The sequence below is a fragment of the Populus trichocarpa genome, chromosome 19, assembly GCF_000002775.5.
Source record: "Populus trichocarpa isolate Nisqually-1 chromosome 19, P.trichocarpa_v4.1, whole genome shotgun sequence".
In the NCBI taxonomy this organism is placed as follows: domain Eukaryota; kingdom Viridiplantae; phylum Streptophyta; class Magnoliopsida; order Malpighiales; family Salicaceae; genus Populus; species Populus trichocarpa.
Window position 1 is genome coordinate 12853380 of NC_037303.2, and position 18397 is coordinate 12871776.

General features: G+C 35.4%; 4 protein-coding genes and 1 pseudogene across 7 annotated transcripts; 3 read left to right on the top strand and 2 right to left on the bottom strand.

Annotated features, from left to right (window-relative positions):
* Positions 1 to 1952: 1952 nt before the first annotated feature.
* On the top strand, positions 1953 to 5618 carry LOC7494599 (protein trichome birefringence-like 39). Its single transcript, XM_002325545.4, has 5 exons — positions 1953 to 2397; positions 2488 to 2659; positions 4271 to 4446; positions 4515 to 4673; positions 5008 to 5618. Exons 1-5 carry the CDS (start codon positions 2081 to 2083, stop codon positions 5297 to 5299), a joined length of 1116 nt encoding a protein of 371 aa, XP_002325581.3. The 5' UTR covers positions 1953 to 2080; the 3' UTR covers positions 5300 to 5618.
* Positions 5619 to 6714: 1096 nt separating this feature from the next.
* LOC7494600 (seed biotin-containing protein SBP65) lies at positions 6715 to 8979 on the top strand. 3 transcript variants are annotated; one of them, XM_024591278.2, is made up of 2 exons: positions 6715 to 7997; positions 8337 to 8979. In XM_024591278.2, exons 1-2 carry the CDS (start codon positions 6891 to 6893, stop codon positions 8469 to 8471), a joined length of 1242 nt encoding a protein of 413 aa, XP_024447046.1. In that variant the 5' UTR covers positions 6715 to 6890; the 3' UTR covers positions 8472 to 8979. The 3 variants fall into 3 exon arrangements, with proteins under 3 accessions (XP_024447046.1, XP_002325582.3, XP_024447045.2); XM_002325546.4 differs by having other exon boundaries at positions 6719 to 7997; positions 8285 to 8979; XM_024591277.2 differs by having other exon boundaries at positions 6719 to 7997; positions 8297 to 8979.
* Positions 8980 to 10088: 1109 nt separating this feature from the next.
* On the top strand, positions 10089 to 11216 carry LOC127904759 (anthocyanidin 3-O-glucosyltransferase 7-like; annotated as a pseudogene).
* Positions 11217 to 11791: 575 nt separating this feature from the next.
* Positions 11792 to 12983, bottom strand: LOC7494601 (signaling peptide TAXIMIN 1). The gene is made up of 2 exons (XM_002325986.4): positions 12667 to 12983; positions 11792 to 12108 (listed from the first exon to the last, which is right to left on the bottom strand). The coding sequence occupies exons 1-2, from the start codon at positions 12774 to 12776 to the stop codon at positions 11985 to 11987; spliced, it is 234 nt and encodes a 77-aa protein (XP_002326022.1). The 5' UTR covers positions 12777 to 12983; the 3' UTR covers positions 11792 to 11984.
* Positions 12984 to 14996: 2013 nt separating this feature from the next.
* LOC7467457 (uncharacterized) lies at positions 14997 to 18363 on the bottom strand. 2 transcript variants are annotated; one of them, XM_024591056.2, is made up of 7 exons: positions 17938 to 18363; positions 17025 to 17266; positions 16852 to 16948; positions 16080 to 16263; positions 15886 to 15967; positions 15631 to 15700; positions 14997 to 15536 (listed from the first exon to the last, which is right to left on the bottom strand). In XM_024591056.2, exons 1-7 carry the CDS (start codon positions 18292 to 18294, stop codon positions 15465 to 15467), a joined length of 1104 nt encoding a protein of 367 aa, XP_024446824.2. In that variant the 5' UTR covers positions 18295 to 18363; the 3' UTR covers positions 14997 to 15464. The 2 variants fall into 2 exon arrangements, with proteins under 2 accessions (XP_024446824.2, XP_024446823.2); XM_024591055.2 differs by having other exon boundaries at positions 17890 to 18361.
* Between the last annotated feature and the right edge of the window lie 34 nt (positions 18364 to 18397).

Genomic DNA, 18397 nt, shown 5'->3' on the forward strand with positions numbered 1-18397 from the left:
TTAATTAATATGCGTTCAAGCTGGTTTGAATATTCATGTTAATAAAAAAAAAATCTTTATTAATCATAGATTTATACATGGATTGATAAATAAAAATATAAGATTTGAATAAGGAACGTGCTTTCTTCTAATCAACTCTTTACCACTTGATAATAAGGTCAATTGCTTTTGTGGGGGTTTCTTGACTTGGAAAATTGGAAACCATAAATAATGTATAGTAAAAACTTTCAGAAAAATAATAAAAAATTTGAAACTCGGCCTAAATTCAGTTGTTACGCCAATTTTTACTTTGCTCATGAAGTTTTTGGCAAACCAGATTTAGACCATAGCCATGAAATACAAACTTAAAGGCACCGCCATCATAATTTTGCTTAGTTTTACGGTGGAGACGTACCTTTTTCTAATGGCCCCAAGGTTAGAATGTAAAAAATAATAATAAAAAAAACACTAAAATAAATAAATTAACGGGCTAAAAGAAAAGGGCAGTTTTTTAATGGAGTGAAATTGAATGGAAAAAAAAAAATCTTTGCCTGTCATGATTACTAAAGGAAAGGAAATGTTTATACGAAATTGTTGACATTTTTATAAAATTTGTCGAAAAGATTAAAGAAGTTTACTCAATTTGTAATTCAATTCTTACCCATGATTTTATATTATTGCTGAAAATTAACACAATGTTTTGTATATTCTTGCCCTATTTTATTTTTTAAAAAATTCTTAAATTACCAAGGGACAAATGTTTTTTTTTTTATTATTAACATGAGTGTCCGGATCAGTTTGAGCACACCTCAACTAATCTCACGGCCCTGAAATTAACAACCATGTAAACTTCTAGTGACCCTGAGATTTGTGCGATTTAAATTGGTGATTTCTAGATAATAAAGTTAAAATCTGACCATTTAAATTATACCCTTTAGAATTACCATAAGATAACCATACCTCTCTCAGAATTACCATGAGACAATGTTTAATTACACAATAATGTAGATCATGTGGCGCAACATTTATACTATATGTAATATGATGATTATGAATACTCATAATGATTATGAATACTTAATTATTAAGGGATATTTTTTTAATATTAAAACAATAAAAAATATTAAAATATAATTACACCACGTTACCGAACATTCCAATAAGTCAACCCATTTTTACAGGCCGGGTTTCAAGAGTGTGTGCAAGACTGAAGGGCGGTCATTTCAGTTGGTCACTTCCTTGTTTTTACCAGGAGGAACAGAGATATCATAGATAGAACTACAAAATCCAGTAGTAGTTACAAAATCGTTTGGCTAACAAGTAGTATTGGATACCGTGAGCTCATCAGTGATGTCTAAATTAGGACAAAAGCTCGACAGATCTGACATTATAATTTAAAGAACAACTTTATAATTCCTGCAAGGCCAGCCTCCATGAAATGTGACATGTACAAATATTATATACCTATCTTCAGCTCTCAAAATGCATACAAGAAAGGAGGATTCAATGAAAAAGTTCCTTTGAGTCACCTCCAAGAAAAGAAACTTTAATTACTTATTATAATTTTTTTTAACTGTAAATATTCTGATCAGTTTATATATATCTTAATTAATTTTTTAAAATTTTGAAATTAATGACCATGTAAGTTTTTAATGGTCACTGGTGATATTTAAAGAACAAACCCTAAACCTCATCGATTGAACAATATTTTTCAAGCTAAATAGTATTTGATGGTATAATAATTGTTAAATTTAAAAAAAATTAAATTTTTTGAAATTCACCCGCAAAAGCAAACGTGCTCTTTTATCATATTATTTCAGAACCAAACTCATGATGATTCCTATTTTTCAAAGCTAAGGGGGTTGTAATCATCCCCACATGCTACCGTAAAAAGAATCAATCCAAGATTTCTTATTTTTCTTATCAGAAGCCAAATAAATTAAGAGTTTATAGTACACTGTGATACGTTCCATGTGAACCCCCCCCCCCTCTCTCTCGCCTTCTCATTACATTATAAAAAAACTTGTCTGGGACAACTTTTTCTTCACTCCTCGTCTATTTATCTAGACAAATTTCTAAATATCGCAAAAGAAAACCCAGGATGGCTATCTTGTTCAAACCCGGCCTGTTTCTCTCGCTGTTTTTGTTGATATCTTCTTACCATACAGCAACAGAAGCTTCAAAAGTCGCCCAGAGCCTCAACTTCAACAGTACCTTCAGCAATGGTACCAGCAATGCTAGAGAACTTGCCGGCAAGTGCAACTGGTTCAGAGGAAAATGGGTTTTTGATCCTAAATATCCTCTCTACGACTCAAATTGTCCCTTCATAGATCCACAGTTCAATTGTCAAAAGTATGGCAGACCTGATAGCTATTATCTCAAGTATCGGTGGCAACCTTTTGCATGTGACTTGCCCAGGTACCCTTGTTTTTTGCCCTCATGTTCAGGAAAAAGTGTATTTGTCTTTTCTTGGTATATATAAATATATATCATGTCAACAATTTCCAGGTTTAATGGGCTATATTTCTTGGAGAAATGGAGAGGGAAGAAGATTATGTTTGTAGGTGACTCGTTGAGTTTGAACCAGTGGACATCTCTAACGTGTTTGATTCATTCATGGGTACCAAATTCAAAGTATACACTGTTTAGGACAGATGTGCTATCTTCTCTTACATTTGAGGTAAGAATTTGAATTCCAGTTGTTGGCTACTTTAAATTCTCAACAATCATTACATTTAACCACTGCATGCACGTCCTGTCCTTTTCTCTATACCTTTTTTGAAGGTAAAGTTGTCGTGCTAGTTGCTAATTAAGCTTTGGACTCCCTCTCTTCTTGTCTTTCTTTTGTGTTCTGGGCTGTTAGTGTGTGGAGTTTTGAGCATTAGAACGATTCTTGTAACAGGAATAGTTGTATATATGGTAACAAAAACCAATCAAAAGAATTTTTTATTTTTTTTTTATTTTCTGAAAATCAAAAGAGGGAAAGTTTTGGTGAACATAATTGGTAGATTTCTTTGTAATTTGTTTTTTAATTATTTTCCAGCCAATACTATTGCATGATATTTAAGTACAGAGACAAAACTCCTTGAGTTTTAACTTCTCTAATTCGTTTGTGGTAACCTTTAATTCCTTGATTTACCAATGAATCATTGTCTTATTTGTCTTAATACTTTTCAAGTTAAAAATATTTTTTAAAAATAAAAACAAAATACATGCTAAACATCCCCTAACTAATCAACAATTATATATCTTTCTTTTGAGTTGAGTAAAGCTCACTAATCAATTATTACTCCAACGAATCTACTCTAAACATGTTTCAATTAGCGACAATTACGGTCATAATCTCTGGCATGGGCGTCTGTCTTGACATGTTATTTTCTTCTGGAAAAATCGTTTGGAGTTCATACTAATTAATTAATGTGGACCTTATTTTAAAATCTAAATGGTGGCCTGAATTAGAAGGGTTAGTATAGTACACTTTGATACGTGTTAGCTACTAATTGGCACTTTCAATTTAAGGACCACTTTGATATTTGTTCTCTGCTAATATGGCTTTTCTTCCAAGTTATAATTCTGCAATGTGACAAATACTGGACCACCTTTTCTTTTATTGTAAATCACTGTTAACTAAATTGATAAAAACACGTGATAGGCATATGATTCTCCATGTCCACAATTATTAAACCTGGTGTATTATTATAGGTTGACCCGGGCCAGTTTATAGACCGTGTTTTTTTAAAAATAATTTTGATTGAATCTAGTTTGATGGGCCGAATTAGCAGATCAATACATAGTAGCTTTAATATATTTTAAAAATTAAAATAATGTTTTAAATTTTTTTAATTAATATGAATGAATTTAGATTAATTTATTTACCTTGTAACTTGAATTTTAAATTAAATCATGAATTAGATGATGTTTAATAACTTCGCCAATGTAATTTTATCAGGTTATCAACTGATTTTCAAGTTTCATACACATGCAGAGTATTAGAACGACCCATTCTCATATCCCTTTCAATTTCAGCTGTCAAACTCTGCCAAGATTTCCCAAACCCACTTTAAAATATCATTTCTTAATTTATAATAATTGTTATTAACCACTGTTTTGTCTAGCTCTAATCATATGTATACCTCTCTGTCTTAAGAAACGAAAAGGAAAAACAAGACAACATCTTCCAATAATTCATATTCTAAAAGTAATTAAATAAATAAAGTAGTTAACAGTATTAGTTTCACCAAACGTGCATGTGCATGGTCACATCCAGCTGATCCTATGCGTTTTTGAGCAGGACTTCGGAGTCAAGATACTGCTATATCGAACGACATACCTGGTAGATCTTGTCAATGACAAGGCAGGACGAGTATTGAAGCTTGATTCGATAAACAATGGCAACGCATGGCTAGGCATGGACATGTTGATCTTCAACACTTGGCATTGGTGGACCCATACTGGAAGATCTCAGCCGTAGGTCAACCTTGTTTGTGATGTTTTCATTTTGATCTTCATGGCTAATGCATTTCTATGTTTTACAGATGGGATTATATCCAAGAAGGGGGTAAATTGTACAAAGATATGAACCGGCTAATTGCATTTTACAAGGGACTAACCACCTGGGCTAGATGGGTCAACCACAATGTTGATCCTTCTAAAACCAAAGTCTTCTTCCAGGGCGTTTCTCCTACACATTATGTGTAAGCCTTTCTCCCCTCTGCCTTCCTAGTTCTTAGTTTTCATGACGGTGAATGGCATGGTTCCTGCGCGTCATCAGGAAGAAACTATGTTTTCTTGTTATGAACAAGGTTTCCTCCGGCCCCTTCCGGGTCAGGAGACTAATCCTTAGCGTGGCTCGAGGGCACGACGCATAGCGAGCACCACTACCATGCGAGAGGCTCGAAACCATGTTGATGTGATAATGTTCATGTTAATAGATTCATTGACGCGAGCCTTTTAGCGTGTCTTTCATCAATGTTATAGCATTTTAGTACCTCAGCAGATAATCTTACTTTATTGTTGTTGCAAAAATAGGGGCGGGGATTGGAATGAGCCATCAAAGTCATGTGCTGCTGAGACACAACCGTTCTTTGGAACAAGGTACCCAGCAGGAACACCGTTAGCTTGGGCTGTAGTTAACAAGGTTTTGAGCAGGATTCAGAAACCAGTCTACTTATTAGACGTGACCACACTTTCTCAGTACCGAAAAGATGCACATCCTTCGCATTACGGCGGCGACAATGGTGGCACAGATTGTAGCCACTGGTGTCTACCAGGATTGCCTGATACTTGGAACCAACTTCTATATGCAGCCCTCTTCGGTTGATTGTGCTTAAATGGCATTCATTATACATGGTACTGTAATTTAGTCATTTTTTTAGACGATCGATCATTGTTTCGATGATGGGGTACGTATAGGAGTTTATTCTTGTTTTTAGAGCTAGTGCCTGTTGGCAATAATGAGAGCTGTGATTCTTCAAATGTAAATTTAGATCATTGTGGCAATGAGATTGCCATGAAATGAAAGAAATACGCTCCAAATCAAAAGGCCTATTATTGAGATTGGAGATGATCTTTCAAAAGTGTTTAGTAACTTGAATGAAAACAGTAATAGCCATGTCCTGTAAAGTTTTGTTGGATCAAAACTCATGCTATGTTTTTTAAACGTAAAAAGGCTTTCAGGTCTCAAGAAACTTTTTCATATTCTTATTAAACTAAAAAATACAATTGTTTTGAGAAATATTTTTTTACAAGGATAAATCCCCCCTATCTTCTATTTATCTTAATCATTACAATGTTTTTAACTAGAAGCATTGTTATTTTTTTAAAATAAAATTATAATTTTCAAAGTAAGTTAACAAAAAATATCAAAATACTATATATATTTATATTTTGTAGGATTAAAAGCTAAAAATTATCATAAATGTGATAAAACTATGCAAAAAATTTATTTGAAGTACTTTAATAATAAACAATAGATTTTAATTGAATTTTCATAAATAATTTATTATCAATAATATTATTTTTAGATTAAATACATAATAATTAAAAAATATATAATAATATTTAAGAATCATAGAGTAAAAAACTTTAGAGCGGAGCAGAAATATAAGGCTAGTAAAGGGCCAGGACGTGTAGCAGGCCGAGAAGCCCACTATATAAATAAAGCACTCTTTCTATCTTTTGGGCTTAGTTAAATAGAAGATTCGGAAAAGCCCTGTTCTGGAGAGTTGTGAACGTCTAGACTGACAGACAAGCCCACTGTCCAAAGTCCTAATATCATAAGATCTAAGGGCCTAGAATTAAATGAATGAACTAATTAACTCGTGACTTAATTAATTTAACCATTTCTGATTAAAATTTGATCATGTTAATTTATTTTTTTAGTTTTTATTATTAAAAAACAGAAGGTATTTTTTTAAGATGAAATTAAATTTACTCAACCACCTAATAAATAACTTAAAAATTAGAAAAACAAAACTTAAACCCAAAATGCGATAGGAGGGGAACTGATCTAAAGCTTGTAAGACCGAAGTGGGTCTTGATAGTCTCTGCTTACACACGTGGCAAAGAGAGATGCATCCATGTGTCATCTCCTCAAATGGCTAACCTAAGCCGTATCCTCTTACGTGTGCCATCCATCTTTTGTATAGCTGAGTCACCTTCTTCTTTACCAACACGTTGCTTCATGCACCAACACATGTCAACTCCATGCACACCCCACCTCCATTTCCTCGAGCCGCCATAGGCCATTGCCTCGCCCTTTTTAACGCCAATCTTCTCCTCTCCTATTCATTCCTATCCCAACACCAAATCAAATAATCATACTTACAGTTCTCGTACTTACCCACAAAGAAAAGAAAGAAAACACGAGGAGATCTTGTTGACTTTGGTACCTTCTTGAAACATTAGCATCAATGGCATCTGAGCAATCCAGGAGAGAGAGCGCTACAAGTGAGAGAGAGAATTATGTGGAGAGAGAAAGAGTCCCAAAAATGGCTAGCCATTTTGAGTCTTTGATAGAGAAAACAAAAGAATCAGTCGTCGAAGAAAACATCGGTGAAGGTGGCAATGAAACGGGAGCCCAGTACTTTGAGTCTCTTGCTGACAAAATGAGAGGAGCTGGGACGGATGTTTCTAGTGATAAAGAAAGGGAAAGAAGAGAAGAAGAACAAGAACAAGTGGAAGGGGGTGGAAAAGAAACCGAAGGCAAACAAGAGGCGAATGGTAGTGATCGAAACAAAGAGCAACAACTTTCTCTCGATGAAATAACGAAGTTAAGAGAAACGGCGCAAAAAAATTCGTTCGAGGCTTTAAATGCAGCTGAAGAAAGATATGAGAAAGCAAAAGAGAAGGCAAGCCGAGTTGTGGGTTCTGCAACTAAGACTGTGAAAGAGAAATTTCCTCAAGCAAAAAACACTTTTGCTGAGAAGGCTGCACAACCTAAAGACATTGCTGCGGAGAAGGCCGCACAAGTCAGAGACATTGCTGCACAGAAGGCCGCACAGACAAAGGACATTACTGCACAGAAGGCCGCACAAGCAAAGGACACTCTAGTTGAAGGGGCTCAAAAAACTACCCATTATATCGCAGAGAAGGGAGCACAAGCAAAAGACACCATTGTTGAAGGTGCTAAGAAAACTTCAGAGTATGTTGTAGAGAAGAGCAAAGGGGCCATGGGTTATACAGTAGAGAAGGCAGTAGCAGCTAAAGATGTGACTGTGGAAAGTGGCAAAGAGGCCGCTTGTTATGTAGAGAAAGTGGCCGTGGATGTGAAAGACAAGGCCGCTGCAGCTGGATGGACTGCTGCTCATTACACAACTGAAAAAGCTGTGGAGGGGACTAAGGCAGCCGCGAGGGCAGTAGAGTATGCTGGTCAGAAGACTACCGAGCTTGCAGGGAAGCCATTGGGTGCTGCTAAAGATACTGCTGCGTCTACTGGTGAAAGTATCAAGGAGTATACAGCTAGGAAGAAAGAGGAGGCCGAGAGAGAAATTGAGGCTCGAAAAGCTGCAGAAGGACAGGTATAATTCACAGAATAGTGCATGTCTAAGTTATTTAAGTTTATGATGCTCTCTCAACTATAACGTAGTGCGCAATTTAATGCTTGTTTGAATAATTTGAATGCATGCCCTGTTTCTACACCATTGGTTTGAACTGAACTGATTCCACTATAGGTTAAAAAAAAAGATTGATGCATAATTGAAGCTCGTGTTTCCAATTGAACATGTGAAAAATGTAGACTAGATGATTGCATTTGTACTTAATTGCAATAGAAATTGAATTTGCGTTGCCTATTGAGGATGATTAGAGGAGTTTCCAGGGAGGAGAATTCAGGGAAGAATCACAAGTTCATGCAACAGGAGGTCAAGGAGCAGAGGAAGGGAACGTCCCAAAGAAAGTCGCCCCAGAAGGCGACGAACAAGAAGAACAATATTGGCGGCGGCAGCAGCGACAAGAAGGAAGCAGCTTACTGGGCGCCATTACCGAAACTATAGTGGAGATTGCTCAAGCAACCAAAGATCTAGTTATTGGGCAAGACCCACCTGGAGCTGGGAAGAAGGGTGGCTATGAGGCAAGCCATTTGGAGTATGGGAAGCAAGAAGAACATTAAAGAAGAATATAAGAGGAAGTTCTTAACTCCGCTGAAATCGAGTGAAAGATGAAGATGTCTCCTGGGCTTTTGTCGAGTGGTTGATGTTGTGTCTAAATCTATAGTTTGTTTTTGTGCTATTGGGAGTGTTGAATAATTTTGAACATCGCTCTGCATTCAGTGCAGTCATGTTTCAATAATATACTTGACTTGATGACCATGCTTTTCTCTTTTGAGGTAGGATTTTCCCCCTTTCTCGATTTAAATTCTTCCACATTACAAGCAGAGGAAACTAGTTTGTTGCAGCAGATTTTGGAGATGAACATCCAAGGTTGACACTGTTGGGTCCAAAAACGTTGAGCCATTTTTAATCGTATGTTAATTGAGTTATAATTAATTTTTTTTGTCTTTTATCGAAACAATGTTAACCCTTTTAATTATTTATTTATTTTTTAATGAAAAACTAAAGAGAGTTTATATATATTTTTGAAGCAAGGTGATCAAAGTAGTAAAGCAAAAAAGGTAGCTCCTTTTTAAGAAAGGTGATGATGAGGATGTAAGAAGAGGGATTTGTCTTGAGAAAGACAAAAGAGAGTGATATAGCTTGTAACATAAGGTAATTATACAACCTCTCTCTTTAAAATAATATATTTTTTTATTTTTTATAAATTAATAATTATAATTTAAAATAAAAAATGTATTAAAATAATATATATATATTTTTTAAAAATTATTTTTAATACTAATATATCAAAATAATTTAAAAATATAAAATAAAATAAATTTTAATAAAATAAATAAATTTTAAAATTTAAGGGGATGCGGTTTGCATCATATTAATATAACAAAAACATAACACAATTATAATAAACAAAATCATTATAAAAATTTTTTTATTAGTAAATTTTTTTCAATAAATAACTTATTTTTTTTAATTTTATGAATAAATAAAAAATCAAGTTCTAATTAAAAAAAAAGTCATAAACATACGAAAAGAAAATAATAAAAAAAAAACAAAATTAACCAAAATAACACCACCAGGATCTAATTTGGAAGCTTCTCGAACCTTAACAAAACTAACCTCAGCTAGGGGGAGTGAGCTTATCTCTATAGAATTAGACCTGTATTCTTGATCAAATTTGAGTGTGATTAAATGATTGAATTAAAAATTATGAGTCTTTCATCAAACCGATATTATATGCAATCCGTGTCTCTTTTTAGACTTAACTATACCCATCGATCCATAAATATTCCTGCAAAACTATCCACGAGGCCTAGTTGTGGCAAATCCACAGCTGAGATCAAAACCACCTGCATCAGCTCAAAGGCAACAGTTTCTGGGCAGTAAAGGCATCACTGAATTGTAGCTGAACTTGGAGAAAATATCTGGGATTCAGGCCTATCATCTGGGAATGGATAATTCATGCTATAGGGGATTGGAAAAATCACCTTTCTGTGATGGGACTCAAGGCCCCTGATGATCCTTTAATGGAGAAATATAATGGTAGGGTAATGTTCGAAAATGGTATTCCTTGAAATGCAAAAGCAGTGGCAGTCATCAACAACAATTATTGGCATTGGCCAAAGGCTAGGTCAGAGGAACTTGTGAGCATCCAATCTGCTTTCTGTGGTAAACCGTTCCCTAATGAGAAGAGAAAGGATAGCTTATCCTGGAACCTGACACCAAATGGGAAGTTCTCCTTCAAAAGTGCATAGGAAGCTTAAAGGGCCAAAAGTGGTAGGGTGGAGAGGTTTAAATTATTATGGAATCCCTTACATATTCCTAAACACAGCTTCACATCATGGCTGATCATCCTCGACAGATCATCCTTTAAAGACAAAAAGATTAAATGGGGAGATCCTCTGATCCTATTTGTGTTTTGTGGAAGCATGCAAATGAATATAGAGACCACCTTTTCTTTTGAGTGCCAATTTACGAGAAAAATCTGATTCAAAGGACTGGACCCTAGCATAACAAAGGACTAGAATTCTAGATTCAAAAAATTTCTCAACATTGGACCCTTCAATATGATATTACCATCACCACCTGGGGCAGACACATACGGTTGCATAACAAGGCTTGACAAGCAAAAAGTTGCTTCCGTTGCATATGTTAGCTTTGGATCCGTCACAGCAACACCACCGCATGAACTTGTAGCACTAGCTGAGGTCTTAGAAACAAGTGAGGCGCCATTTGTATGCTCACTTAGGAACAACTCAAAGGTACATTTCCCTAACGGATTCTTGGACAGAACCACATCACAGGGACTTGTGATACCATGGACTCAGTTCGACGTTTTGGCACACACAGCAGTTGGGGTGTTTACAACTCATTGTGGATGGAACTCATTGCTTGAGAGTATAGCGGGAGGGGTGCCTACGATTGGTAGGCCATTTTTTAGCCATCAAACGCTCAACGGACGTGTGTTAGAGAATGTGTGGGAGATTGGTCTCCAGCTTGAGAGTGGAGTCTTTACAAAGCATGGAGTGTTAAATAGCTTGGATAAAGTTCTATCACAAGACGGGGGAGAAAATGAGGGAGAACATAAGGGCACTTCAACAACTCGCAAAGAAAGACATTGGACCAAACGGGATCTCTGTGGATAATTTTATTGCTTTGTCAGATGTAGTGTTCAATACTAAAATATAGAAACTCTTCAGAACCAAGAGGTAACTTCGAGTTCAATAAATACTTCGATTATGTTTTTTCAAAGAAAACAAAAATGTTTCCTCTTATCATCTTTCACTTAATTAACTCTTTTGGTCCAACTCAGCAACCTACCTGATTCTGTACCCCCTAAATCCACTACAAGGAAACTCAGAAGTTGGAGAAGTCGAACAAATCTTTGAAGGATGAATATGTGATGCATAGTTCATGGCGGTGTGAAGAACATAGGGGGGTGGTTAAAACGGAAAAAGAGGATTCTTGGAGGAGGCTTGATGATCATGAGACAGGCTTTAAATAATGCCTTGATGCTCTGCTAGAATAACAGACCTTGTTAGACAGTCAGACTCACAGTTGGGTGTTCTTAGCTCCCTATAGCTTTTGCAGTGAACATACCAAGTTTCTGCTTTCAATCTATCAATAAAACTACTCTGTAACCCCTTTTGTTTCCGAGTCCATTTCTATAACAATAATTGTTATCCACAGATGATAAGAACACAAGTTCTAACGATTATGGGACATCCAAAAAAAGTAACATCAAACTCATTCTTGGAACCCAATTCACAAATGGTCAGAAATCATATCTGAAGATGAATCATCTCATAAGTCATTCCATAAAATTTTACTCACGCTCCCCTCAATAACAAACAAGAAAACACATAAATAGGTATATTAAGTAGAAAGAGGAAGAATCCAAATCAACAAACAGAAAACTACTACATAACTAAGGTATGTTCAGTAGAATCATGAAAATCAACAAGGTATCTGAGAAGTGAACCACTCCATGACATGAATGGGGGCCTTGATCAACTCCAGAGCCAGTTCTACTATCACTGTCACGCATAAACAACAAGGACAAACACAGGATAATAACAACCTGCACAACCCCCAAGATTGGAAAATCAGTCAGGAGGTATAAATTCTCAAGTACAAATGTAACATCTTTATATAAAATAATTTAGACCAAACCCAGATCACATATTGTATCAAAACTGCCAAATTCTGAAATAGAATCAAGAAATCTCAAATAAACAGAGATTGAGATGCAACTACAAATTTAAAGCCATAAATAAATGTTAAAATTAAGTATGTTCATCAGGATTTAAAGTACAAGAAAAACTATCAAAAAGAAATTCTCAAATACTGCAAATTTGAAATGCAATAAGCCAAACCCTGTACAAAATGGGGAAAAAACTGTCAGATAACATAACTATGATGCCCGGAAACCAACATAGAAGAAAAGAACAGCCAAGATTTGTCAAAAAGGAGACAAAGACTATCACAGATTCAAGAAATCTCAGAGAAGGTCGTCCAGAGATTGAAATGCAATTAAGACTCCTACATACAATGGCAAAAACTGTGAAAAATCAAGAAATCAAAGACATCAAGAAACTAAGATACAGCAAGAATTATTATAAAGGAAGAGAGAACAAACCCGACAATCCAAATGACAACGCCAACAGCGGAGATAATTAGAGAAAGAAAGGCAAAGGGAAGGCCTAAAAGAAAGCCAAGAGGCCTACAGTCACCGTCTCCACAGCACATATTCTCTGCTTTGCTTCTCTTGCTCTGAATCTTCTTGTATTTTCTTCTCTCGCTTAAAGTCAGAGCGGTGAGTGAATCTGACAGAGAAGCAGAGATTATGTTACGTTAACGTTGATACTATCCTTTAATTACTATAAATAATTTCTTTTCTTTAAAAAATGTTTGGATTTCTTTGCGTCCTTCACGTCCACGTTGCGTGTTAACGAGGGGAGAGAGAGAGATAGACAGACAGGTTTGGTGCCGTTGACTGTTTGGTGTCGTCATAGCTGTTGGTTTTTAAAATTAAAATATTTTTTATTTAGAAATAAATTAAAATAATATTTTTTTATTTTTTAAATAATTTTTTTATTTAATTTTACCAATCGAGTTCTAAAGCAACCAATCACTAAACTCCAAAGGTGTAGTAGACGAAGAGGCTCAGAATCTTATCTTAAAGTAGCTGTAAAAAAGAACATCATTTATGAACTTACGGTATGCATGGAGCTGCCATCATTCACGTTTACTTTCTGGCTCTACGTCACATCTCATGAGTGCGTGCCTGAATCTTACATGTTCTCAATCCTTTCTTTCCCTTTTTCTTTTCTTTTTTTTAATGGCCAAAGTGTCGTATTTTGCACATTAAAGATTAAAAAAAAAAAAAAAAGTAGAGCTAGAAAACAGAAACTAAAGTGTGCGTAGGGATGAATAAAAAGATTGATTAAACTGAGAATATAAAAAAGAAATAAACTGTGAAAAAAAATTATTTAAAATTTTAAAAAAATCGATTTATTTGGTTTCAGTTTTATAAGCATGAAACTGAAAAATCGAACCGAATCCAAAAAAAAAAAACCAGAAAAAACCCGAGCCAAACCGGAAAAACCGAGCCAAACCGGTTTGAACCGGTTTTTGTCCTAAAAAACCGAATCGAATCCGGTCGGTTTGAACTGGTTTCAGTTTTTTTTTTAATTCGGTTTGATTATTTTTTTTTAATAAAAACTGAACCGATCACTTATAATATGGATGAGAGAAAGAGAGAGAATTAACAAGGGTAACGTGGAAACAAAATTCTTCAGGTAAGTAAGACACTTCATAAAAAGATAATTTAGTTTAGAGGCTGAGCTAGATCTTAAAAAATGAAGGGGAGGGTGGGAGTAGAGTTGTGGGTAAATAATAAGAGGACATGATAAATAGATATTTATAACTTAACTAAGGTTGTTCGAAGAAAGATCACATTTATTACAAGTTAGAAGCTTTGACTAGGCATTTAATGTTTACGTAACCTTTGTGATCTCGTCTCTTATACCAATAATTGGCAAAGCTTAATTTATTCTACCGACTATCAAGATCAAGATCATTGCTCTACCTCTTCCTCTTCCTCTTCCTTGATCTCTACAATTAGGAGAATCCTCCTTCATACCAAGATATTGATGATTTTGATGACATAAACTCTAGAGTTTCTTCGTTCAATCCTTCAAGTGAAATCACATATTCTTATAGCCACCAGTCAATCATATTTTTGAATATTAGTCATCAATTTAACATACAATTTAAAACAATTTTTTATCTTGTTGAGATATAATTATTACATTCAAAGTTTATTAAATCATTTTTTTTTTGTATAACTAATCTATAATTTTAGGGTTTATGAAATCCTCATAAATTCTTGTTTTTGCAATCAACAATTATACCTTTAAATTTCTAGAAATCAAATTAAAAGTTTAGGAATTAAATTGAAAGTTTGGAGGAAGAAGACTAAATATATGTGGCCTCCCTTCCAATGGTTTATTTTCTCTCCTATGATGTAGATAAGATATATATATATATCAAAATGAATATAGGTCTTCTATAGATTTAATTAAAACCTACCTCGTGGATACCGTTGCCATTCCAGTCGAAGTGCTTTAATGCCTTTCATCTTTAAAATCAGCTCCATTTTAATGTGTCCCCCACTAGCTGAAGCCCTTTCACGAACGAATGAGGATTGCATGTGATCCAACAACAAAAACAAAGCTTAATGACTTCTTTTGAGATGCCCAATGTTCGGCCAGCCACTATCAACACTTTTTTTTCCTTCTTTTGATTATGATATAAGCATAATTGGAACAACAGCCGAATCACCCTGTTGCAGGCCTTGTGGCTAGTCATTTGTACTCTTCTAGATTGGTCTCCACAGCTTGATTCCAAAATAAAATCCTTTATGAATAATAAAACAACTAGTGTTTGTTAACTAAACCTGAAAGATGCTTTCAGAAAGCTTAATCTATATAATTATATAAAAATCATCCTTGGATCCAGCAGAATCAGAAAGACTGATATCATAGCCTATTCTGCTCCACAGCCACCCAATCCAAATGTCATCAAGAGGGATTTCATTTGTTACAGTTATTTTCTTAGAACTGATCAAGAAAGAAACTACAGAAGTTCTAATCTATACAAATTCACATATATACATGATAGAAAGACAGACAATATGATGAAAAGAGCACTTCTAAAACTATAAGCTCCAGAAAGGGCCAGCATTGGCAGTTACCCGGAGTTGCAAAATGCAAGACAAGATGACTCTGAACTACTAATTCAGAGTGACCTGTCTTTGAGCTATATCACTATAGCTACTGGCTGAGTCGTAAATGAAACTTCAAATCAATTTGTCACCCAACCATCTGCTAAGAATTTTAGGATTTTCAACCTAAGCTGCCTACGCCCTAGGTATTATCCAGCTGGCTTATTCAAACTTGCATTTTCAGTCTCCATGGCAATGATAGAAGCAAGTCTTTCGTAAACCTGTAATGTGAACCACCACTTAGTATATTTGCTACTAACATTGTACACATGTTAACTCTCCTGGGGAGGGAGAGAAAGAAACTAAATCTCATACCACAGAAAGCTTCTCGGGGGTATTTGGTTTTGTAACCTCGTCTTGTTTATTTGTGGATGATTTGTCGTACCTGCACAGCAGAGGTAATGCAAGAATCAAATTAAAAACAGCTTTTCTTTGGGTGCAGAGTTAAAAGAAGATTGATTTTCTGTTAGATTGTCAAGGAAGATAGGTCAATGGATCAAACATTAACTATTAAAATACATCACATTTTGAATTCCATGCAAACAATAACTGAGATACAGTTTTTCTCACCAGTCACGGGGAATCCCAGCTTCATCTCTAGCTGAATAATTAAAGGGCCCTTTCAACTCCACGTTGTACTCCCTTAACAAATCTACTCAATGTGGCAAAAATATTCGCAAATAAATACTTGCATGGCATATATGGAACTAAAGACATATGAAGAAGTGACTATCTAAGATTAAACATTAAAAGGTCTGCTAAACCTTTAAAAGTGGAGCAAGGGGCACGACCCATTTTCTGACAGACTGAGACAAACCAGTAGACCCCAACGGCTACATGAGCAACTTCCTCATCAGCAATTCTAGCCACTATTTTAGATGTAATATTGTCTCCAAAGCCAACTAGTTTTTGCACTAGCCTTGGCCCAGCATCAAGTCCTCTAGCCTCCTAAATCCATGGTATTAGAAGAACAAAGAAAAAAAAATCCTCTTTAAATAGAAATGAAAAAATGTGTTATGTACAATCTATCTGTGATTGAAGTTTCATTATGTTTAAGAGTTCTATGGGCATATCAAAAGTAAGAATCATCCTTTAACCAGCACTTGCACACATCATAAATTCGCTGAGTGAACTGAAATGGCAGGCAGAAATAACAAGGACTTCACAAGACACATACCACTTGCCTGAGGGTAAAAATTCTATAACTTACCTATCTGGCAACAAATATCTAAATATATTATATGGAAAATTGAAATATATAGTGAGGTGACTGCAGAAATCTCTACCATTCATCTAAACACAATGATTTCATATTCTTATTTCATAGAACATATTATCTTAGTAATCACATGCCAGTATGCATGTTTGCTTGTCATGAACATGTTAGTAGCTTCTTGGATAGCAAACCTTGAATGGGAAACCAAAGGAAAATTGAAAAAATGGCATATGCAGAGCCATAAAAATCACTGTGCAAGCATATTTTAACACCCACTGGATCAATGAGGTCTAGATAATGTATTCAGAGCAAAACATTACCTGGACTAGAGGGATCACAGCCAAACGGGCAGCAACATCATCGGATGATTTTTCACACTCCCTCCAAAGCAAATTATGAGCAGGCATATCTCCATATCTAATGACAAGGAAATTAATACTACTTGGCACAACAATAAAGAGGCGATAATACTCAGAGCAATGAATTAACTGACCTGAAACCCAGCTCGTCAAGTCTCTGAGAGCACCAAGCAAAATGACGACTCTCATCATCAGCGACATGTGCAAAGTCTGCAAAGAATCCTTCCTCCAAAATCTCGCTAAAAGGCGAAAATCGAACAACAGTATCCCACGCCAAATCAATTGCATTTAGCTCCACATGTGCAAGATTATGAAGCATGTAAGCATTAAGAGGCATGCCTGAATCTTTAGGAGCTGGAATTTCCTTTGGGGAAACCTGGAAACGAGCACATGAATCCAACGACCAATTCAACAACTGAAGCAATTAATTTTCCTATAAACAATAATTAGTTAGCAATTTCAATCAACCAATAATATTCAAATCACTAAATCATCAACTCCCTACCCAAATTACTTTAGGAACATACATAGGTAATGGCATTTTCTTTTGTGAGAAAAACAAGCTAATGACATTTCTAAAATGTAAAAGGGACAAATTCCACAAATAGCATAAACGAAAGTGAGGTCCTGAAATGTCCAATTCTGAATGAAATTGAAAGCAACAAATCCCACTGACATGAACTACATACTGTGAAAGCAATACCTGCACTGAGGCACCATAAAAAATCTCCACTTCCTGATACTAGAAAATAGTTCAATGGAACAATTGCAAGTAAGCGATAAATAAACCATACTAGCACAAACTCATAAACACTTGACCAAATGTCCATTGCAGTGGCATTGATAATGCACAAAAAAAAAAAATCCATAAATCACCTTGGCGACGAACAACACAAAACATAACAACAAACACAAAAGAACCAAACTTCAATAAGCAATTCAAGCTTTTAGAGACACCCATTAAAGAATAAAGTGTAAAAAACCAATAAGAAAACAAACCAATTCAGGTTTAGGTGGCCTAGCAGGTCTTGAAGGAGGGTCATATACCCCAACAGGAAGCTTCTCATTGCGCCACTTAGAGAAAGCCAAATGGGAAAGCTTGGATTTTGAGAGAGGGTCGCTAGTAGAGAGAACAAGAGCACCAAGTTCTGCAAGAGAAGAAGCAGAGTCCAACAATGAAGTGCCATTGGTGTCAATTGAAGAGGGAGGTGTTTGTGGGCCTTTTGGTCCCCAAAACCTGTTTTTGTTCAATGGGCTTTCTCTCCATGATTGCAGACCAGACCATGGTGAAAAATCTAAAGAAGAAGAAGAGAAAGGTTTGGTTTTGAGGAAATAAGGTTTGAGATTGGATGAGCATCTTGCAAAAGTTGGAGAGAGCATGAGTTTGAGGGGATGAATTTGCATTTACCTTAACTAGTTTCTGGTGACTGGTCTACATTGTTTTCAGCTTTTGTGCGTCTTTGGTATCGGTGATGTTTTTTAAAGATAAGTTTTACTTATAAATAAT